Raw genomic sequence first — 24,399 nt, 5'->3', positions numbered from 1 at the left:
GGGGGAGCTGCAGACGACACACCCAGCCACACTTACATTTATTTATAATGCCAGAAGTACACATGGATTATGTCACATAACACCTTTGTCTCTATATTTACAGCTCAAATAAACAAAGTTCAAGTGGATGTCAGGGACAGGCCTGCTTTTCCTTTGTCTGGTAATGACATCATTCTCACCTCATCAGAGGAATGATGGCTGCTTTTCAGAAAACAATATATTAATAGTATTAGAATAATAAAATCCACCTCACATCTTACCTTGATATATCCCCAGGACACAGAGAGCAGGTAGTTGGCCTCAGGCATTTTGAAAAAACAAAATATGTGGTCCAAATATAAAGAGAACAGGCAGAGTTGAGCCAGCTACAGCACAGAAAAACAGGCGAGAGAGACCACCAGCAAAAGCAGCTCAATACAGCAAGAGCACAGAGTCCATGAATAAGAGGAGCTTTGAGGTGTACAGCAGGTCCATCCACTGAACACAGTCCGTCATATCTGCTCCGTTCCTCCCTATTGGGAAAGCAATAGTCCAGGATCCTGACTGGGGCACTGCACTCTGGGGTAGCAGGGGACAGAGTGTAGGTGCCCGCGGCTCTGATGAGAGCATCCTCTCTCTCTCTCTCACACACACACACACACACACACACACACACACACACACACACACACACACACACACACACACACACACACACACACACACACACACACACACACACACACACACACACACACACACACACACACACACACAGCTGGGGTGTGTGAATAATAGATGAAGTGAGAGGAGGATGCTTGGATGCTGCTGGTGCTCGTGGAGCGAGAAGATCTCCTGTCAATGGTTTGTAAATAAGGCTGCTTCTGCCTGTCTATCACACACACGGCTGCTGCCCTCAACCACACACACAGCCTATCAGGGAGAGGAAAGGGAAAACAGTGAGCTCATCACCACAGCTAATTGGCTGGACAGGAGCAGAGTGAGCTCATCCTTCTGTGTAATTGGTTGAGGTCGAGGTTGGAAGTTAGTCCTCTGAGGAGTTTTTTTCCCCATATTTAAAAAGAAATTGTGCAGTACAGCGGGATGGGGACATACTGTTTGCTTGTGCTGTGTGTGTGTCATCTAGCTGAGGTAATCTGTGAGACATTTGCTGGAAGCGGAGATTGTCTCATCTTGGTCATGCAATATTCACACTGAAAATAATTCAGGCAAATTTCCTGGGAGAAAACTACATGTTTAAATCCCATTAAACTTTCACAAGTCATGAGCATCACTGGACTGTCTGGAACAGTTAGTACAGCATAGAGAATAGTGCATGCCACTTCACTAAGGGTCATACATGAAGCTGGATTCCATTTGTTTGACTATGAGACCATGGCTTTGTCCTTTGGTCAAAAGAACTAAGCACTATATAGGGAATTTGGAACAACCAAAATAGCCTCAGTAGATGGTAGACAGACAGAGCCACTATATCAGTGTGAGGGTACTGTCGTGTCTCAGATTACTTTACACCTTGTGTCCCCAAAGGTGCCCAGAATGGAATGTGGGTAGTTTCAGCTGCTGGAACAGATGAGACTGCTGGTCACCCGTCGAGAGAGATATAGCGCCTCTGCCTGGGTCCAAGAGACTAAGAACAGGCCGTCACAGGCCCACAAAACACCCACGCACGTACAAATGCATGTGCACACACACACGCAAACACACACACACACGGTCAGCTAGCTAGCCGGTATGCTATTGATAGCTCAGCGAAGAGGTGTGAACACACACCTTTGGGTAGAAATCACACCATGTTTAGCTGAGACTTGTATGTAATTTGAAGTGGGACCCAAAATAGGAATTCCCTATGGAATATAGACCCAATCAAATGGATCTCATATCTAGAGCTATTGTTTGTTTTCTCACTTTTTTGTGTGCATGTAAAAGCTAACAACATGTACAACAAACACACACACAGTTTACACATGATTCCACATAATGACATATGTCCATTATTAATACAACATGCCCTTTGCTATCAATAACCAATATGTCTTTCTACAATCTCAGGGTAGATCAGAGACAATAATGACATGTGAGTCTGACATAATCAAATAGGTGGCTGAAAAATACAAGGTGCTCACTAGAAATAGACAGCGATTTCAGATGTATCAAAAGGTGATGAGAACATTGATACAGTATATGCCTTTTTCGGCGCTCATCAAAAAATAAAAACGATGGCCCAGAACAGGGTGCCAATCCATGGGGCTTGGAGTCAGAGTGCACTCCTTAAACCACTGCGCCATGGCAGTTCACAATGCTCTAGCAAGCCGTGAGAATACCATGAACATTTTGTTATAAGTCTTCCCAAAGTAGCTCGGTGTAGGCTGTCATTGTAAATAACCATTTGTTCTTAATTGACTTGCCTATTTAAATAGAGGTTAAATTAAATAAATAAATAAAAAGCCCTAACCTTAACCCCTCAGAATGAATGCCTAAACTGTTAAGCTTTGAGTTGTATCTGTTTTAACCTTGTAACAACTAGTTCAAATACATGTAGTTCACTTCTCCCCAACGTTGCCAGTTAATGAAACATAGAATTAGGAATTAGAATACTAGAATGGACTTTAACCTTCTTTTAATGGGACAAATGTCAGCCATTTTGGTCAGGGAGTTGGTCAACCATGGTTTGCCAGTGCTGTGATAAGATATTACACTACCGATAAGACGCTGCCGTTCAAAAGTTTGGGGTCACTTAGAAATGTCCTTGTTTTTGAAAGAAAAGCACATTTTTTGTCCATTAAAATAACATAAAATTGATCAGAAATACAGTGTAGACCTTGTTAATGTTGTAAATGAGTATTGTAGCTGTAAACGGCAGATTCTTTATGGAATATCTACATAGGCGTACAGAGGCCCATTATCAGCAACCATCACTCCTGCTTTCCAATGGCACATTGTGTTAGCTAATCAAAGTTTATCATTTTACATTTACATTTAAGTCATTTAGCAGACGCTCTTATCCAGAGCGACTTACAAATTGGTGCATTCACCTTATGACATCCAGTGGAACAGCCACTTTACAATAGTGCATCTAAATATTTTAAGGGGGGGGGGGGGTGAGAAGGATTACTTTATCCTATCCTAAGTATTCCTTAAAGAGGTGGGGTTTCAGGTGTCTCCGGAAGGTGGTGATTGACTCCGCTGTCCTGGCGTCGTGAGGGAGTTTGTTCCACCATTGGGGAGCCAGAGCAGCGAACAGTTTTGACTGGGCTGAGCGGGAACTGTACTTCCTCAGTGGTAGGGAGACGAGCAGGCCAGAGGTGGATGAACGCAGTGCCCTTATTTGGGTGTAGGGCCTGATCAGAGCCTGGAGGTACTGAGGTGCCGTTCCCCTCACAGCTCCGTAGGCAAGCACCATGGTCTTGTAGCGGATGCGAGCGTCAACTGGAAGCCAGTGGAGAGAGCGGAGGAGCGGGGTGACGTGAGAGAACTTGGGAAGGTTGAACACTAGACGGGCTGCGGCGTTCTGGATGAGTTGTAGGGGTTTAATGGCACAGGCAGGGAGCCCAGCCAACAGCGAGTTGCAGTAATCCAGACGGGAGATGACAAGTGCCTGGATTAGGACCTGCGCCGCTTCCTGTGTGAGGCAAGGTCGTACTCTGCGGATGTTGTAGAGCATGAACCTACAGGAACGGGCCACCGCCTTGATGTTAGTTGAGAACGACAGGGTGTTGTCCAGGATCACGCCAAGGTTCTTAGCACTCTGGGAGGAGGACACAATGGAGTTGTCAACCGTGATGGCGAGATCATGGAACGGGCAGTCCTTCCCCGGGAGGAAGAGCAGCTCCGTCTTGCCGAAGTTCAGCTTGAGATGGTGATCCGTCATCCACACTGATATGTCTGCTAGACATGCAGAGATGCGATTCGCCACCTGGTCATCAGAAGGGGGAAAGGAGAAGATTAATTGTGTGTCGTCTGCATAGCAATGATAGGAGAGACCATGTGAGGTTATGACAGAGCCAAGTGACTTGGTGTATAGCGAGAATAGGAGAGGGCCTAGAACAGAGCCCTGGGGGACACCAGTGGTGAGAGCGCGTGGTGAGGAGACAGATTCTCGCCACGCCACCTGGTAGGAGCGACCTGTCAGGTAGGACGCAATCCAAGCGTGGGCCGCGCCAGAGATGCCCAACTCGGAGAGGGTGGAGAGGAGGATCTGATGGTTCACAGTATCGAAGGCAGCCGATAGGTCTAGAAGGATGAGAGCAGAGGAGAGAGAGTTAGCTTTAGCGGTGCGGAGCGCCTCCGTGATACAGAGAAGAGCAGTCTCAGTTGAATGACTAGTCTTGAAACCTGACTGATTTGGATCAAGAAGGTCATTCTGAGAGAGATAGCGGGAGAGCTGACCAAGGACGGCACGTTCAAGAGTTTTGGAGAGAAAAGAAAGAAGGGATACTGGTCTGTAGTTGTTAACATCGGAGGGATCGAGTGTAGGTTTTTTCAGAAGGGGTGCAAATCTCGCTCTCTTGAAGACGGAAGGGACGTAGCCAGCGGTCAGGGATAAGTTGATGAGCGAGGTGAGGTAAGGGAGAAGGTCTCCGGAAATGGTCTGGAGAAGAGAGGAGGGGATAGGGTCGAGCGGGCAGGTTGTTGGGCGGCCGGCCGTCACAAGACGCGAGATTTCATCTGGAGAGAGAGGGGAGAAAGAGGTCAGAGCACAGGGTAGGGCAGTGTGAGCAGAACCAGCAGTGTCGTTTGACTTAGCAAACGAGGATCGGATGTCGTCGACCTTCTTTTCAAAATGGTTGACGAAGTCATCTGCAGAGAGGGAGGAGGGGGTAGGGGGAGGAGGATTCAGGAGAGAGGAGAAGGTGGCAAAGAGCTTCCTAGGGTTAGAGGCAGATGCTTGAAATTTAGAGTGGTAGAAAGTGGTTTTAGCAGCAGAGACAGAGGAGGAAAATGTAGAGAGGAGGGAGCGAAAGGATGCCAGGTCCGCAGGGAGGCGAGTTTTCCTCCATTTCCGCTCGGCTGCCCGGAGCCCTGTTCTGTGAGCTCGCAATGAGTCGTCAAGCCACGGAGCGGGAGGGGAGGACCGAGCCGGCCTGGAAGATAGGGGACATAGAGAGTCAAAGGATGCAGAAAGGGAGGAGAGGAGCGTTGAGGAGGCAGAATCAGGAGATAGGTTGGAGAAGGTTTGAGCAGAGGGAAGAGATGATAGGATGGAAGAGGAGAGAGTAGCGGGGGAGAGAGAGCGAAGGTTGGGACGGCGCGATACCATCCGAGTAGGGGCAGTGTGGGAAGTGTTGGATGAGAGCGAGAGGGAAAAGGATACAAGGTAGTGGTCGGAGACTTGGAGGGGAGTTGCAATGAGGTTAGTGGAAGAACAGCATCTAGTAAAGATGAGGTCGAGCGTATTGCCTGCCTTGTGAGTAGGGGGAAGGTGAGAGGGTGAGGTCAAAAGAGGAGAGGAGTGGAAAGAAGGAGGCAGAGAGGAATGAGTCAAAGGTAGATGTGGGGAGGTTAAAGTCGCCCAGAACTGTGAGAGGTGAGCCGTCCTCAGGAAAGGAGCTTATCAATGCATCAAGCTCATTGATGAACTCTCCGAGGGGACCTGGAGGGCGATAAATGATAAGGATGTTAAGCTTGAAAGGGCTGGTAACTGTGACAGCATGAAATTCAAAGGAGGCGATAGACAGATGGGTAAGGGGAGAAAGAGAGAATGACCACTTGGGAGAGATAAGGATCCCGATGCCACCACCCCGCTGACCAGAAGCTCTCGGGGTGTGCGAGAACACGTGGGCGGACGAAGAGAGAGCAGTAGGAGTAGCAGTGTTATCTGTGGTGATCCATGTTTCTGTCAGTGCCAAGAAGTCGAGGGACTGGAGGGAGGCATAGGCTGAGATGAACTCTGCCTTGTTGGCCGCAGATCGGCAGTTCCAGAGGCTACCGGAGACCTGGAACGCCACGTGGGTCGTGCGCGCTGGGACCACCAGATTAGGGTGGCAGCGGCCACGCGGTGTGGAGCGTTTGTATGGTCTGTGCAGAGAGGAGAGAACAGGGATAGACAGACACATAGTTGACAGGCTACAGAAGAGGCTACGCTAATGCAAGGAGATTGGAATGACAAGTGGACTACACGTCTCGAATGTTCAGAAAGTTAAGCTTACGTAGCAAGAATCTTATTGACTAAATCAATATTATCTTATTAATCTTATTGACTAAATCTTATCTTACTAATCTTATTGACTTATTTTAAAAGGCTAATTGATCAGTCTCAACATCACCAGTCTTAACATCACCAGTCTCAACATCACCAGTCTCAACGACACCAGTCTCAACGTCAACAGTGAAGAGGCGGCAGAGTTGCAAAGAAAAAGCCATATCTCAGACTGGCCAATAAAAATAAAATATGAAGATGGGCAAAAGAACACTGAACAGAGGAATTCTACCTTGAAGGCCAGCATCCCGGACTCACCTCTTCACTGTTGATGTTGAGACTGGTGTTTTGTGGGTACTTTTTAATGAAGCTGCCAGTTAAGGACTTGTGAGGAGTCTGTTTCTCAAACTAGACACTCAGTTGTGCACCGGGGCCTCCCACTCCTATTTCTATTCTGGTTATAGACGGTTTGCTCTGTATTGTGAATGGAGTAGTACACAGTGTTGTACTAGATCTTCAGTTTCTTGGCAATTTCTCGCATGGAATAGCCTTAATTTCTCAGAACAAGAACAGACTGATGAGTTTCAGAAGAAAAGTCTTTGTTTCTGGCCATTTTGAGCCTGTAATCAAACCCACAAATGCTGATGCTCCAGATACACAACTCGTCCAAAGAAGGCCCGTTTTATTGCTTCTTTAATCAGAACAACAGTTTTCAGCTGTGCTAACAAAAATCAATTAGCCTTTTATAATTATAAACTTGGATTAGCTAACACAACGTGCCATTGAAACACAGGAGTAATGGTTGCTGATAATGGGCCTCTGTACGCCTATGTAGATATTCCATAAAAAATCTGCCGTTTCCAGCAACAAAAGTTATTTACAACGTTAACAATATCTACACTGTATTTCTGATCAATTTTATGTTACTTTAATGGACAAAAAATGTGCTTTTCTTTCAAAAACAAGGACATTTCTAAGTGACCCCAAATTTTGAACGGTGGTGTATGTTTGTTAGCTAGCTAACCACTTTTAAAGGAATATTCTATACATTTTTCTAATTAACTGCCAATATGCCAACATTCCATTCAAACAATGCAGTCAATCCACAGACATACACTGGCTCAGATCAGTTGATGATAGACAAGTTGGAAATGCAACAAGTACTGATATTGTATCATATAATAGTACTCACAGCTTTTCAAGGATACAACAATTTTGTATCCTTGGAAAGTTACATATATTTTAGAGGCTATATATACAGAAAATGTGTATAAAACCAGTGTATTTCTAATTATATGACAAGATTTTGGGTTGGTAATAATTCTGTTATACAATTTCTAATATATTACATGCCTTACTTTTATTTTCCTTCGTAAGTAAAATCTGAAATATGCTTCTACTGCCATTCATTCCAATTAGAATAGTTTGGATTTCCCCCTGACCAATATGCCCACCATTTTGATCCCATTTTATAACTCTGAGCGTTTATGACATAGCCTCTCTAGTAATTTCATTAATAGGTTGCACATCCGTCACCTCGTGAACCTTCTCAAGCCGCCCTCTACCGGCTGTGCAATAGTGATGCCCTAAAGTCGTGAACTATGGTGCCTGGAAATACGATGACATTGCTAAACTGGTCAAATATTTAGAAGGACACAGCTTTGCCTGCATTATCATGTCGTCAAATCTACTTTAGACCGATGGCAATGTTGTCTTTAGCTAGGAAAGTTAGTCAAAAATAGTTAGAAATGCTAACATTAGCTATCTAAAATCTGGTGTCCTCCGCTCAATCTTAGCTAACTAGCGAAGGTTATACTGCGTCTAAAGTCAATCTGCCGACATCAAAATGATACAAGGTTCTCCTACTAATTATTTTCCTCCTATAGAACGGCACTGTATTTCCAAGCCGTTGTAATACACTTTTGATTAAATCGTCATGACGATGCATCGAGTAGAATGCTCAGTTGGGCATCAGTCCAAAACAAACATCCTCTATGGAATGACATCACTCCTGTGTAAAAATAACTGTGATGTCACCATTGCATACAGTACATGCAATTACACCAGCTAGCTCTTATGAACCCCCAGCCTGTACTCCAAGTTCTACTTAAGTCCTTTATAATGCACACGATGCAACCTGCTAACCCTCTATAGCCATACTGAGTGTACAAAACATTAGGAACATCTTCCTAATATTGAGCAGCATCCCTTTTTGTCTTCAGAACAGCTTCAATTCGTCAGGACCTGGACTCTACAAGGTGTCAAAAGCGTTTCACAGGCATGCTTGTTTACTCCAATGCTTCCCACAGTGTCAAGTTGGCTGGATGTCCATTGGGTGGTGGACCATTCTTGATACACACCACGGGAAACTGTTGAGCGTGAAAAACTCAGCAGCGTTGATGTTCTTGACACATTTAAACCAGTGCACCTGGCACCTACTACCATACTCTGTTCAAAGGCACTTACAGTGCCTTGCGAAAGTATTCGCCCCCCTTGAACTTTGCGACCTTTTGCCACATTTCAGGCTTCAAACATAAATATATAAAACTGTATATTTTTGTGAAGAATCGACAACAAGTGAGACACAATCATGAAGTGGAACGACATTTATTGGATATTTCAAACTTTTTTAACAAATCAAAAACTGAAAAATTGGGCGTGCAAAATTATTGAGCCCCCGTAAGTTAATACTTCTTAGCGCCACCTTTTGCTGTGATTACAGCTGTAAGTCGCTTGGGGTATGTCTCTATCAGTTTTGCACAACGAGAGACTGACATTTTTTCCCATTCCTCCTTGCAAAACAGCTCGAGCTCAGTGAGGTTGGATGGAAAGCATTTGTGAACAGCAGTTTTCAGTTCTTTCCACAGATTCTCGATTGTATTCAGGTCTGGACTTTGACTTGGCCATTCTAACACCTGGATATGTATATTTTTGAACCATTCCATTGTAGATTTAGCTTTATGTTTTGGATCATTGTCTTGTTGGAAGACATATCTCCGTCCCAGTCTCAGGTCTTTTGCAGACTCCATCAGGTTTTCTTCCAGAATGGTCCTGTATTTGGCTCCATCCATCTTCCCATCAATTTTAACCATCTTCCCTGTCCCTGCTGAAGAAAAGCAGGCCCAAACCATGATGCTGCCACCACCATGTTTGACAGTGGGGATGGTGTGTTCAGGGTGATTAGCTGTGTTGCTTTTACGCCAAACATTACGTTTTGCATTGTTGCCAAAAAGTTCAATTTTGGTTTCCTCTGACCAGAGCACCTTCTTCCACATGTTTGGTGTGTCTCCCAGGTGGCTTGTGGCAAACTTTAAACAACACTTTTTATGGATATCTTTAAGAAATGGCTTTCTTCTTGCCACTCTTCCATAAAGGCCAGATTTGTGCAATATACGACTGATTGTTGTCCTATGGACAGAGTCTCCCACCTCAGCTGTAGATCTCTGCAGTTCATCCAGAGTGATCATCGGCCTCTTGGCTGCATCTCTGATCAGTCTTCTCCTTGTATGAGCTGAAAGTTTAGAGGGACGGCCAGGTCTTGGTAGATTTGCAGTGGTCTGATACTCCTTCCATTTCAATATGATCGCTTGCACAGTGCTCCTTGGGATGTTTAAAGCTTGGGAAATCTTTTTGTATCCAAATCCGGCTTTAAACTTCTTCACAACAGTATCTCGGACCTGCCTGGTGTGTTCCTTGTTCTTCATGATGCACTCTGCGCTTTTAACGGACCTCTGAGACTATCACAGTGCAGGTGCATTTATACGGAGACTTGATTACACACAGGTGGATTGTATTTATCATCATTAGTCATTTAGGTCAACATTGGATCATTCAGAGATCCTCACTGAACTTCTGGAGAGAGTTTGCTGCACTGAAAGTAAAGGGGCTGAATAATTTTGCACGCCCAATTTTTCAGTTTTTGATTTGTTAAAAAAGTTTGAAATATCCAATAAATGTCGTTCCACTTCATGATTGTGTCCCACTTGTTGTTGATTCTTCACAAAAAAATACAGTTTTATATCTTTATGTTTGAAGCCTGAAATGTGGCAAAAGGTCGCAAAGTTCAAGGGGGCCGAATACTTTCGCAAGGCACTGTAAATCTTTTGTCTTGCCCATTCACCCTCTGAATGGAACACATACACAATCCATGCCTCAACTGTCGCAAGGCTTAAAAATCCTTCTTTAACCTGTCTCCTTCCCTTCATCTGCACTGATTGAAGTGGATTTAACAGGTGACATCAATAAGGGATCATAGCTTTCACCTGGATTCACCTGGTCAGTCTATGTCACGGAAAGATTGTTCTTTAATGTTTTGTACACTCTGTGTATCACCGGAGGGTGGGGGCACCTTAATTGGGGAGGATGGGCTCATAGTAATGACTGGAACAGAATTCATGGAATGGTATGAAAACACATCAAACACCTGGTTTCCATGTGTTTGATACCATTATATTCACTCCATTCCAGCCATTATTATAAGCCTTCCTGTGCAGGGTATAGCACAATATACGAATAGCACAAAATAACACAAATATATATGAATGATACTGCTATTCTGGTATCCAATACTACTGTTCTGTATTTACGGAATGAAATACTTCATTTTGATGTTATAGTCATGAAATGCCATGTTGAAGGTTGATGGTTGTGTGTGTATTGGAGCACCATTACTGTGTGCTGGAGTGAGACGGCAAGCCAACCAGGCCTGTGTGTGTTGCTATGGAAACCAGGGATAGCTGTGTGTGCGACAATGCTACAGAGTGACAATGCTACAGAGTAGAGCCTGTGCGTCTGTCTGTCTGTCTGTCTGTCTGTCTGTCTGTCTGTCTGTCTGTCTGTCTGTCTGTCTGTCTGTCTGTCTGTCTGTCTGTCTGTCTGTCTGTCTGTCTGTCTGTCTGTCTGTCTGTCTGTCTGTCTGTCTGTCTGTCTGTCTGTCTGTCTGTCTGTCTGTCTGTCTGTCTGTCTGTCTGTCTGTCTGTCTGTCTGTCTGTCTGTCTGTCTGTGGCTGTACTACCATCTGTGCCTGGCTGTGTCCCATCCATTTGTCTGTCTGCCTGCCCCTCCTGTATCTCATGCCCATCCCCCTATTGTGACATCACAGAGTGTGACATCAGCAGGCAGGCAGGCAGGCAGTCTCTCAGCAGAGCCCAGAGCTGATCAGCATGCAGCACGTCAAGGCCTTGCTGGAGAGCTGAGCTGAGCATACTCCCTGCACACCTCCCTCCCTGCATGACAATGCTAGATACAGCTACAGATACTGATACAAAAGAGATGTATGAATTAGTACCAATATTAGTACAGATACAACTTTTGGAGAAGCGGCACGAAGAGGCCAGAGAGAGAGAGAAAGTAGTTATTGTTGTTGTTCCAACCATGTGGGAAGCCAACAATCTCAATTGCAAATGACAATTGGTCATCCAATTACTCACCTGTTTTAAACAAAAATGAAATAAAATCAAACTAAATATGATACATAAGTGAAAGGTTCTTGTCGTTACCTTGTTGGAGGCCATCTCGCCAACTGAGTGTCTGGTCTGCAGGGTCTCCAGCTGGTCCAGGCACCAGTCCAGCTCCTCCAACGTCTCGGTGGCCAGTTTCTGGTAGGCCTCCTCTGGGGGGACGAGACAGGGGGGCAGGGGGTCAGTACAGGGGCGCTTCAGGGGCCTAGCGCAGGCTGCTGGCCCGGGGTCTGCCTCCCCACACACAGCGATGCTGAGATGCCCCGAGTGGACGCATGGGTGACTCTTCATACTGGTGCAGAGGGGCCAGTAGGAGAGTGAGAGAGGCCAAGTCACAAGTCTGATTTCCACCCCAAGACAGACACCCTGATAGGGAGAGACCAGAGGGGCCTAGAGTCCTGAATCCTATCCCAGAGACCAACACCCTGAACCAGGTTGTTCAAAGCCAGAGACCCCCCGCCCCCCTCCTGTGTCCAAAGGTCCTACTGTCCAAACCTTTGGAGGAATGGCAGGGGCGTATAGTCCTGGAACCGTGAGAGACGGGGAATGAACATGGTCAACCAGAGCGGAGTGTAGCACATGGGGATGTGTGAAACATACTCCTCAGCCTGAAGTGTCCCCACTTGCGCCAGTGAATAGCTAGCTTTTCATGTGGTGCTGACTGGTAAGACGCTTCAGGAGGGCGGTCACGTGTGCTAGCAAGGCACAGGTCCTGAGTTCACGCCAGATATGGGCTGAATCAGGAGGAAGGTGGTACTCACTAAGCAAGCAGCGTGACGTCCTTTACATGAGCATCCAGCGTTACAGAGCAGGAAGGCTGTTGAGTGTGCCTCAGTTAAAATCACAGCTGAGACAGGGAATATGGAGGGTGGCCTTTAGGTTCAGATCTGATACATTAAACAATAAAACAGAGACATACACTCGCATACATACACACAAATGCAAAACAACACAGAACGCCAGTCTCTCAATGATGTGTGTGTCTGAGATTCAGTATACAGTCCATAGAAGATATATAATTCCAGTCATGGAGCAGGATGAAGAGCAGTTTAATTAGCAGGCCCATGTCTGCACAGAGGAGGGATGAAGGGATGAGGGATGGAGGAGGAGGGGCAGTAGGTCCAGACGCTGTCCAAAGCACAATCTCACACCCAGCAGGTTTTCATCTCCAGGCAGGAACAATGGGGAGCACACTGTAGCATGCCTGGCCGGCTTGCTGGGGGGTGCGCGCTTACCGCACACACCACACACACACACGCGCCAGATGGAGAGCTAAACGTAACACATCACTCTGCCTTCTCAGCCTCCCTGGAGCATCAAAGCTACACGTCAACGTTATCCAGAGACAAAAGTGCTTATAATCCCATGGGTGTGTGTTGTGTCTGGGCTCCGTCCTATAGATGCTGTGTGTGTAGCCTCCCTGGTATCCAGACGGCAGATCGATGCTCTTCCTCAGAGCTTGTACCTAAAGCCTGAGAGGACTGCACTGTGGATAGGGGAGGGCCGCACTGAAAGCCTGGCCTGGAGTATGGGGCAGTAGATCTGGAGCTCAATGTGTGTATCCATTCTACAGAGAGGGGGGGGGGGTGATGTACAGATAAGGAGAGAGACAGAGAAGAAGAGATGTACCATGCAGTATGTGCCTGAGTCAGATGTCTGACAGTGAACTAGAAGCTTTTTCAAAAGGAACAGTCTAAATAATACGGGTGAAGACAGACAGTTTCAAACAATGTCATGGTTGAGGTGTCAGAAGTCTATTCTAACCCCTTTCAAACCTGAAATAACAGTGTATCAAATCATTTTAATTCCTATTGTAACCCATATTCCCTATTTCCACTGCAAATGTATGCAAGTCATACATGAATAAAATGTGTCACCTCAAAAGCCAATTAATATTAATATTGTCTAAATTAGGATTGGGGAGAACTTTTAAGGCAATGGGATATGGTTAGGGTTGCCAAGGCAGGATATATTACTGGAGACTGTCTAAGTTTCCTAGTAAACTACCAGATTTGATGTAATTTATCAAAATACATCTAGCAGCCCTTTAGGGTATTGCAGATTATCACGTGTCTGTAATTATCTCTGGCCTTATCATATGTAAAATATATGAAATAATTAACTAAGATGACAAAAAAAGTAGAATGACAAAGCTGTAAAACATTATAAACAACAAATATAAACCATCAATTTAGTGAATAACATTGGCGTTTAATAACGGTTTCGTCATGAAATATCCTTTAAAAAAAATGTAAACACACTTTTTTACTATGTCAATATGTATTTGCTGTCAATGTTTTGGCGTCAAACTGGTGGCAGTTGTGAAAAAAGTCAATAGTTGTCAATAGTTGAAAACAATGCCATTGTTGATTATATGTTTTTTTCATTCATTTGGCTATTTTCTCTTGAATCATAAGGTCTATCCATTATAAACTCATAGACAAAATGGACACAGATATAAAATAATGAATACTATATATGAATGAATACATTTTTAATAAGTTATTCGAGTATAAATTACCAACGTTACGATAGATTGCCATAGATTTTCTGTTAATCACCAAAATGACTGAAGACTCCGGTAACTTTGGTAAATTACCAGTAGCTTTGCAACCCTAGATATGTTGCTTTACACCATGTGGAAACTAAAGCATACCGAGAGAGCAATCAGCTGGGGATTAAGAAACACACATACTGTAGGCACTGGAGTGTGTCTGATTATGAACTAATGTACAGTAATACAGCTGGCGCAAAGTAAAGAACATTCAAATCAAATCACATTTTATTTGTCACATGCTTCGTAGGCAACAGGTGTGAAATGCTTACTTACGGGTCCAACAAAGGGTCCAACAATGCAGAGTTAAAGATAAGATAAAGTTAAGGTAAAATAACATTTAAAAAAATGAAACAATGACACAGTGAATAATAAATACAAATAACAAGTAAAAATAGCATGGCTATATACAGGAAGTATTGACGTACGGTAGCAGAGAGAACAGCCCGTAGCTTGGGTGGCTGGAGTCTTTGACAGTTTTTTTGGGCCTTCCTCTGATACTGCCTGGTATAGAGGTCCTGGATGGCAGGGAGTTCGGCCTCAGTGATGTACTGGGTCATACACACCTACCCTCTGTAGTGCCTTTCCAGTCGGATGCCGAGAAGTTACAATACCAGCGGGGATGCAGCCAGTCAAGATGCTCTCGATGGTGCAGCTGTAGAACTTTTTGAGGATGAGGGTCCATGCCAAATCTTTTCAGCCTCCAGAGGCGGAAGAGGCGTTGTCGTGCCGTCTTTACGACTGTGCTGGTGTGTTTGGACCATGATAGATCCTTAGTGATGTGGATACCGAGGAACTTGAAGCTCTCGATCTGCTCCACTACAGCCCCGTCGATGTAAATTGGGGCGTGCTCAGCCCTCTGTTTCCTGTAGTCCACGATCAGCTCCTTGGTCTTACTGATACTGAGAGAGAGGTTGTTGTCCTGGCAACACACTGCTAAGTCTCTGACCTCCCCCTGCAGGCTGTCTCATTGCGGTCGGTGATCAGACCTACCACCACCAGGCCTACCACCGTTGTGTCGTCAGCAGACTCTGTGGGTGAACAGGGCCTGAGGGGCCCTGTGTTGAGGGTCAGTGTGGCGCATGTGTTGTTGCTTACCCTCACCACCTGGAGTAGGCCCGGCACTTAACCCTCACCATAGGGCACTATGGTGTTGCACGCTGAGCTGTAGTCAATGATCAGCATTTTCACGTTGGTATTCATTTTGTCAAGGTGGGAAAGGGCAGTGTGGAGGGCAATGGAGTGTGTGTGCGTATGTGTGTGCCACATGTACAGTAATATTCCCAACATAACTCACAACCCTCACAAACATCGGCATTGCATTACTTTTTCCTCTTTGCCCCCTCCCTCACCCTCTCTTTAACATTTCTCTGCCACTCATCCCCCCTCCTCCTTTCCCCCCCCCCCCCTCCCTCTGTGTATCATTCTTCCTCTCCCTCTCTCGTTATCTCTCTTCCTCTCTCGATATCCCTCTCTCATTATCTCTCTCCCTTTCTGATTTGGTATCAGTGGGTGGGGTGCCACTCTCTCTGACAGGGACTGCACTGACGTCAATGACATTCTTCTCATGCCTAGTGCGACATCAGACACCAGTGCACGAGAGACTACTCTGCTGCACAGATGGCAGGCTGCTGCCAAACCCTGGACCGGAGCAGATAGGAACACTGGAGCTGGACTGGGACTGGAAGTGGGAGAAGGGTAATGCTGTACATACCGCCATCAGGGACATGTTGCTGTTCTAAACTAATGTATGTTGTCATTGCTTTGGAAATCATAATTATCATAACCATCATCATCATTGTGTTTGGTTTGATTCCATTATATTTGATGTCCAATCTTCAAGATATAAAACTAGAAGGAAACTCTTCGAGAGATATACACCTGGCGGCAGGTAGCCTAGTGGTTAGCGACGGGCCTAGTAACTGAATGGTCATCAGTTGGAATCCCAGAGTCGACAAGGTGAAACATCTGTTTATGTGCCCTTTAGCAAGGCACTTAACCCTCCCAGGGTTGCCATTGATAATGGCAGACCAAGGCTGTGACCCCACTCGCCGAGGGTGTCTCAGGGAGAGTTGGGATATGCTAAAAATGTATATTATTATTACATGGCAATATTTTGTCCCTTATACTATGTTGTTCTTCTATAACTACGATGATAACAACAATGCAATTATCCAGGATGCTGTCTGTCCCTATTAAGTGAAGCACATCAGATCACAATGAATAAAGTGTCAACTGTTTTTACTCCCTCACCACCTAGTCTGGATCACAGCAGGTGGCTTACTACTAGACCAGCACTATTGTCTCTCAGAGCTCAGAGTTCATAAACCTACATCACTCCTCATTGGTCTATTCTGCTCATCAGTGTATTCTTAGCCCGCTCTAAAATTAGCCATCTTCAAACACCAACCAATCGATGGATGTCTGATAAACTAATAGATAGAGATGGAAGGGATGGGGACAAATGTGGAAGAGACCAGCCTAAATGTCATGTGGGACTCATGGCAGGGCTCGTCTAATGCCCCACTGGCCTCTCTATGTCCCATTTAGACTGTTATAAATCACCTCCTTATTGTCTGTCTCAACAGGATGGCACTGCCTGGCCAGCACAGACCTCTGCATGAATTACAAGTAGTCAATACACTCAAACAATCAAGCTGATGACTCAAGGTCTCTTTTATAGCCCATAATGGATGCACTCTGATCAGATCTAAATATAGTGCAATGTCGTCAATTCATCATACATTGTGTTCTACGCATGTTCCAGGGTAGATAGGAGAGTGTTGTGTGAGACAATGGGACATACTATCAGAATATGGGACCTATAGACAGAGTATGGGACCTACAACATGACCTATTAACAGAGTATGGGACCTACTACATGACCTAATAACAGAGCATGGGACCTACTACATGACCTACTAACAGAGTATGGAACCTACTACATGACCTACTACCAGAGAATGGGACCTACTACACAACCTACCTCCAGAGTATGGGACCTACTACACAACCTACCTCCAGAGTATGGGACCTACTACAAGATCTACTACCAGAGAATGGGACGTACTACCAGAGTATGGGACCTACTACAATACCTACTAACAGAGTATGGGACCTACTAACAGAGTATGGGACCTACTAACAGAGTATGTGAATAACTAACAGAGTATGGGACCTACTATCAGAGTATGGGTCCTACTACCAGAGTATGGGACCTACTACAATACCTACTAACAGAGTATGTGAATAACTAACAGAGTATGGGACCTACTATCAGAGTATGGGTCCTACTACCAGAGTATGGGAATAACTAACAAGAGTATGGGACCTACTAACAGAGTATGGGAATAACGAACAGAGTATGGGACCTACTAACAGAGTATGGGACCTACTAACAGAGTATGGGAATAACTAACAGAGTATGGGAACTACTAACAGAGTATGGGACCTATTATTATCAGAGTATGGGTCCTACTACCAGAGTATGGGACCTACTAACAGAGTATGGGAATAACTAACAGAGTATAGGCCCTACTACAGGACCAACTAACAGAACATGGGACCTACTACCACGGTTGGCTGCTCACCCTGCCAAACTGCCAGCCGTACATAGTGCTAGAGGGCAAGGAGAGGAGCCCTTCAAGAACAGATCTCTTCTGGTCCACTGGGCTTCTATCCCTGTCGCCTCACCCTATCACCTCTCCCTAAAAACACCTGAGAGAGAAGCCCTATGCTGAAGAAAAAGTGGATGACTCTCCTCTCCTCTTTGACAAAGGCTACCCACAATCTGTATTTTATAGATTACAGTACAATATGAAAGCTAATTTGATATAGTCATTTCACTGTTCTGTTGGTTGGCGCTGGGTAATTGAGTACATTGCTTGTGAATTCCCGGTCCCTAGACACACTGATTTAGATGTCATTCTACTGACCTCCTATCACTGTATACCCAGGTCACTGCTACAGTGGGTAGTTAAAGGTGAGGGGCCACACTGTCCTGCTAAGCACAGCCACAGACGTACAGCAGCGACCTGATGCTAGCAGGATCCCATAGGCCTGTGTGGAATGTAGGGACTGGCTATGAGCTATCAGTCAGGGGATGGAGCATGGCGCCTGACAGCACTTGGGCACAGAAGCATTTACACAAAAGGCTAAGTGACAGACAGACAGACAGACAGACAGACAGACAGACAGACAGACGGACAGACGGACAGACGGACAGACGGACAGACGGACAGACGGACAGACGGACAGACGGACGGACAGACGGACAGACGGACGGACGGACAGACAGACAGACGGACGGACGGACAGACAGACAGACAGACAGATGAACCACAAGTCAAACAGTCCTGCTGGTCGTACTGTACCAGGGTTGCTAACCACTGTCCTGCAGCCTATATGGTTTTTGGTTCCCATTGTGCTATACTGTAGCTAGAAGCATATCTATTCTAAACATGGATGGCTTTTATCCAGTGTCCTATTGTTTGGCTCCCCCTAAAGGATGTCTGTGTCATCATCCTCCGTCTCTGGTCTGACAGTTCCCATCCCCCATCTGTCATATCAGAATGCGATGACACCATCATCAAGGCCTCTTGCCTTTTCCACAGCTAATAGAATAGACAATATTGCTGTAGAATGGTAGAGCATTTTCTCTCCCTCCTTTCAATTGTATCAACATATTCATACAGTACACACACACACACACACACACACACACACACACACACACACACACACACACACACACACACACACACACACACACACACACACACACACACACACACACACACACACACACACACACACACACACACACACACACACACACAAATATACACAAAGACCACACTTAAAGACTATCAGCGTACCTGTGAAGGTGGTCTTGGTGATGGGTGGTGGATTACACATGGGTGATCTCCTGGTGTGGGGAGAAGCAAAACTCACATTGATACATCTCCTCCCAAAACAACACTACTGCCCTATCCTCCTATCTCTCCCCTATCGAACTCCTATCTATCTTCCCCCTCTCTTTTCCCCCCTCTTTGTCTCACTAACAGAGGTCAATATACTGCAACGTTCCCTGTTCAGCTGAATCAGTCCTCATTCATCACAGATCTCACGTTGAACTGGAGCAATATTGTTGTAGTCCCAGTCAAGAACAGTAGGGGGAGAACTACAGCAAATGAGTGACATTCACGTCTTCTCCACCACATTGTGTAAATGCAGCAAGTGCCTGGCGGTATAGCGCGCAGACCAAAGGGAGATGGTATGGGGAATACTGAAGCCATTTTTAACAAAACACCATAGCAGGAGACTTCATTTTGCGATATCATCATATAAATACATATATATAGTCCCAAAAAATAAAAACAACAGTAATATTTGGCAATAAATGGGTTATTTGGGTGCCTTGCTTTCAACTACTACACAGCAGTAAATACAGATTCATTGTGTATACACTGTATGCTTCTGAGGACTTACTTGTTGGACGCTCTGTCTTGTGAACAATTGCTTAATGCAGCAAAATGATTTCGTACAGTTCTTAGACTGGCCAGAACCTGAAGGAGATCAGGACAGATTAACATTAAAACCCTCAAAATAATCTCACACATTTGAACAGTGATTGAACAATGGGCCTGTGTCTATTGCACAATATCATGATAACATACTCTACTGTGGTTTCCCCAAGGAATTAGCCAGCAAAACAACCCGATACAACTTGTTTAGCATGTGTGCCATTGCTCACCTGTGCAAATGGTGTTACAATCATATCGTCGCCATGACTGCAAAAAGAGAACAAGATAAAGAGAGGTTACATTTTATTTTTTGACACACCTGGACAAACTTTTATACACAGATCTAAACATGACCTTCAAATTTCCACATTTCCGCCCGGCTCGGTGACAAAGAGGAAATGACTCCAGCCATGTTATGGCAGTACGTGTAGCATGGATATATGGCAAGTCTACTAGGCTATATTATGGATATATCTATAAACATATCTGCTTCTTCATTGACTCTATGCACTTTCACTTTTTACCACGAGCCAGGAACATGCCAATAGAGTGGACCCCCCAGTTCTCTGACTCGCATGGCAGCTCCTAAATTCTGACACTGGTCACAATGACCGCAAGAAAACTCTTTCCTCCTCTCCTTCTAAGTTACTGTCTCCCTAGATTCCTGTGGGTGTAAAACAGTGTGCAATCCTCCCAACCCCTCCTCACCTTCTCCCCCAATCCCCACCTACTTCCTGTGCTGCCACAAGTCTGAGGGCACAAAGTAAGGGGGTGGCATCATGCCCTGTCATCCTAGGAGACTAGGGTGGAATGTGCCACAAACACTGCCCTCTGAACTTAGAGAAAGAGGGAGGGCGGGAATGGGAGGAAGAAATAGACATGAAGAAAAATCACCTGTTCCAAGGTTGTGTACACTATTGTATCACTGGCATTTCATTAGCAGCAGTAGTAGTTATGGTCATAGAAGTAAACTAGTAAACTATTACAGAGGCGTCTCAATCCTCTATTTCTCCATAACATTCTTCTATATCGTACCTTTTCAGTAAAGGGGAAAATACATTTACAGAGCTTGAAAAAGAGGACAAGCGAAAGAGAGAGAGATAGAGAGATGTTTCACATGCCAATAAAGCCCCTTAAATTGAATTGAGAGAGAGCGTGAGAGAGAGAGTACGAGTGGGGAGGGAGGGAGAGAGAGAGAGATTAGGTTAGAGGTTGCATTCCAGCTTCCCTCTCCTCCTGTCTTCCCTCCCCCAGCCCCTAACACTGATTTGTGTTAGCTAGTACCCGGCATGATTTATTTATTTTTTATCTGCAGACAGAACTGTTTACATAGAGGCACCAAAGACATTTCAATAAGATTCTGTCAGTAAATTATTTCCTTAGAGACATCTATGTTCCCTATGTTTGTTTCCCTAGAAAACAAAGTAATTTAGTCCAATATACTGTGTTTGGGATTCATGTCAGTGTAAGATAGCAAAGACATTGGTTTCTAATTTTACAGTACATTAATGATAAGCTCCAGAGTAACAGTTGGCCCTCAGAGTAACAGTTGGCCCTCAGGGTAACAGTTGGCCCTCAGATCAACAGTTGGCCCTCAGATCAACAGTTGGCCCTCAGATCAACAGTTGGCCCTCAGGGTAACAGTTGGCCCTCAGGGTAACAGTTGGCCCTCAGGGTAACAGTTGGCCCCCAGAGTAACATTTGGCCCTCAGAGTAACAGTTGGCCTCCAGAGTAACAGTTTGCCTCCAGAGTAACAGTTTGCCTCCAGAGTAACAGTTGGCCCCCAGAGTAACAGTTGTCCTCCAGAGTAACTACTATGGTTGATCCTGTAAAACAACACACTTAATAATAATAATATATATGCCATTTAGCAGACGCTTTACTATATATACACTTCACTGCACCTATCCGGTGTACTGTATGTGACAAAAAAAAGTAGCCTTGTGGTTAAGAGTGTTGGGCCACTAACCAAAAGGTTGCTGGTTTGAATCACTGCGCTAACTAGGTGAAAAATATGTTGATGTGCCCTTGAGCAGGGCACTTAACCCTAATTGCTCATGTAAGTCGGTCTGGATGTGTCAACTGGGAAAAGTAAAGGGACTCAGTATGAACATCATGTAACATAGAGCCTGGCGAGGAGCTGGCTTGTGATCAATACCATTTAGAGAGGCAGGGTGATTTTAGTGTGGTATTCTGGGTTAGGCTAAGGCAGGGTTATTCAGCCACTATCATAGGGTGCGTCCAGAATGGCAGCCTATTCTCCACACACTGCACTACTTTTGACAAGAGCCCTATGTGGGTAAACAATAGTACTGCACTACATGGGGAATAGGGTACCATTTGGGACTCATACAGTGCCTTGCGAAAGTATTCGGCCCCCTTGAACTTTGCGACCATTTGCTACATTTCAGGCTTCAAACATAAAGACATAAAATTGTATTTTTTTGTGAAGAATCAACAACAAGTGGGACACAATCATGAAGTGGAACAACATTTATTGGATATTTCAACCTTTTTCTTTTAACAAATCAAAAACTGAAAAATTGGGCGTGCAAAATTATTCAGCCCCCTTAAGTTAATACTTTGTAGCGCCAACTTTTGCTGCGATTACAGCTGTAAGTCGCTTGGGGTATGTCTCTATCAGTTTTGCACATCGAGAGACAATGATAATTTTTCCCATTCCTCCTTGCAAAACAGCTCGAGCTCAGTTGGATGGAGATCATTTGTGAACAGCAGTTTTCAGTTCTTTCCACAGATTCTCGATTGGATTCAGGTCTGGACTTTGACTTGGCCATTCTATCACCTGGATATGTTTATTTTTGAACCATTCCATTGTAGATTTTGCTTTATGTTTTGGATCATTGTCTTGTTGGAAGACAAATCTCCGTCCCAGTCTCAGGTCTTTTGCAGACTCCATCAGGTTTTCTTCCAGAATGGTCCTGTATTTGGCTCCATCCATCTTCCCATCAATTTTAACCATCTTCCCTGTCCCTGCTGAAGAAAAGCAGGCCCAAACCATGATGCTGACACCACCATGTTTGACAGTGGGGATGGTGTGTTCAGGGTGATTAGCTGTGTTGCTTTTACGCCAAACATTACGTTTTGCATTGTTGCCAAAAAGTTCAATTTTGGTTTCATCTGACCAGAGCACCTTCTTCCACATGTTTGGTGTGTCTCCCAGGTGGCTTGTGACAAATTATAAACAACACTTTTTATGGATATCTTTAAGAAATGGCTTTCTTCTTGCCACTCTTCCATAAAGGCCAGATTTGTGCAATATACGACTGATTGTTGTCCTATGGACAGAGTCTCCCACCTCAGCTGTAGATCTCTGCAGTTCATCCAGAGTGATCATGGGCCTCTTGGCTGCATCTCTGATCAGTCTTCTCCTTGTATGAGCTGAAAGTTTAGAGGGACGGCCAGGTCTTGGTAGATTTGCAGTGGTCTGATACTCCTTCCATTTCAATATTATCGCTTGCACAGTGCTCCTTGGGATGTTTAAAGCTTGGGAAATATTTTTGTATCCAAATCCGGCTTTAAACTTCTTCACAACAGTATCTCGGACCTGCCTGGTGTGTTCCTTGTTCTTCATGATGCTCTCTGCGCTTTTAACGGACCTCTGAGACTATCACAGTGCAGGTGCATTTATACGAGACTTGATTACACACAGGTGGATTGTATTTATCATCATTAGTCATTTAGGTCAACATTGGATCATTCAGAGATCCTCACTGAACTTCTGGAGAGAGTTTGCTGCACTGAAAGTAAAGGGGCTGAATAATTTTGCACGCCCAATTTTTCAGTTTTTGATTTGTTAAAAAAGTTTGAAATATCCAATAAATGTTGTTCCACTTCATGATTGTGTCCCACTTGTTGTTGATTCTTCACAAAAAATACAGTTTTATATCTTTATGTTTGAATCCTGAAATGTGGAAAAAGGTCGCAAAGTTCAAGGGGGCCGAATACTTTCGCAAGGCACTGTACCTAGTGACAGGGAGAGACAGGAGGGATATGGTTACTGCCTTACTACAGACTGAATGGAGATACACTGTCTCCAGTCAATACATAATTTCCTGTTTGAGCGTAACTGGATAGTCATCTTGGTAAGGGGCAGATGGTCGATGGTTACACAGCTCTATACTAATATACTTCAATGGTAACTAATCTCTGTGTCTCTGTCTGTGTCTCTGTCTGTGTCTCTGTCTGTGTCTCTCTCTGTCTCTATCTCTGTGTTCACTGTTCAAGTTACATGTGTGTCCGTTACTAAAGCTAGAAGAGAGGCAGAAATTAAACTGAAGCACATTGGAAACCATAGACGTGTGTGTATTGATTTGGTCACCTTGGGGATAAGGAGTAAGTTGGTGACCCAAAGGCAATCTATAGTTGTTGTAGTAAGTGAAGCAATTTAGGACAATACATAGCTAAAAATAGAGCCTTCTAATGTGATCACCAAACTAACTGAAGAATGCAAGGCCTTTACATTCTCAAGGTTCACACTCAGGGTAATACAGCCAGCTGTCCTACAAGTGTAAGATTTGCTTTCCCCTACTGCTGAGGGAAACAGGCTTACAATAGAGACGTGACACCTCAATCAAACAGTGGCCTGGGGAGGGACAACAAGCACACTGACAGACAGCTATCAAGTTAAACAACCCCTATGAAAACACTCCATCTCTTCAGTGAGATAAATAGTAATGCACGTGTAGAAAGATAATGTGTGTATG

General features: G+C 44.7%; 1 protein-coding gene across 6 annotated transcripts in view; it reads right to left on the bottom strand.

The window, feature by feature from the left end:
• Positions 1 to 24,399, bottom strand: part of LOC124034504 (cAMP-specific 3',5'-cyclic phosphodiesterase 4D-like) — a 337,787-nt gene that overhangs the window by 6,667 nt on the left and 306,721 nt on the right. For all 6 annotated transcript variants that reach the window (XM_046347779.1, XM_046347780.1, XM_046347784.1 and 3 more), the window contains 4 exons: positions 19,905 to 19,941; positions 19,640 to 19,716; positions 19,027 to 19,076; positions 11,635 to 11,747 (listed from right to left, as the gene is read on the bottom strand). In XM_046347779.1, coding sequence (XP_046203735.1) covers positions 11,635 to 11,747; positions 19,027 to 19,076; positions 19,640 to 19,716; positions 19,905 to 19,941 — 277 coding nt within the window. The remainder of the gene's footprint in view (positions 1 to 11,634; positions 11,748 to 19,026; positions 19,077 to 19,639; positions 19,717 to 19,904; positions 19,942 to 24,399) is intronic.

Source organism: Oncorhynchus gorbuscha, linkage group LG04, assembly GCF_021184085.1.
Source record: "Oncorhynchus gorbuscha isolate QuinsamMale2020 ecotype Even-year linkage group LG04, OgorEven_v1.0, whole genome shotgun sequence".
Taxonomy (NCBI): domain Eukaryota; kingdom Metazoa; phylum Chordata; class Actinopteri; order Salmoniformes; family Salmonidae; genus Oncorhynchus; species Oncorhynchus gorbuscha.
This window is presented reverse-complemented; position numbering and strand designations above follow the sequence as displayed.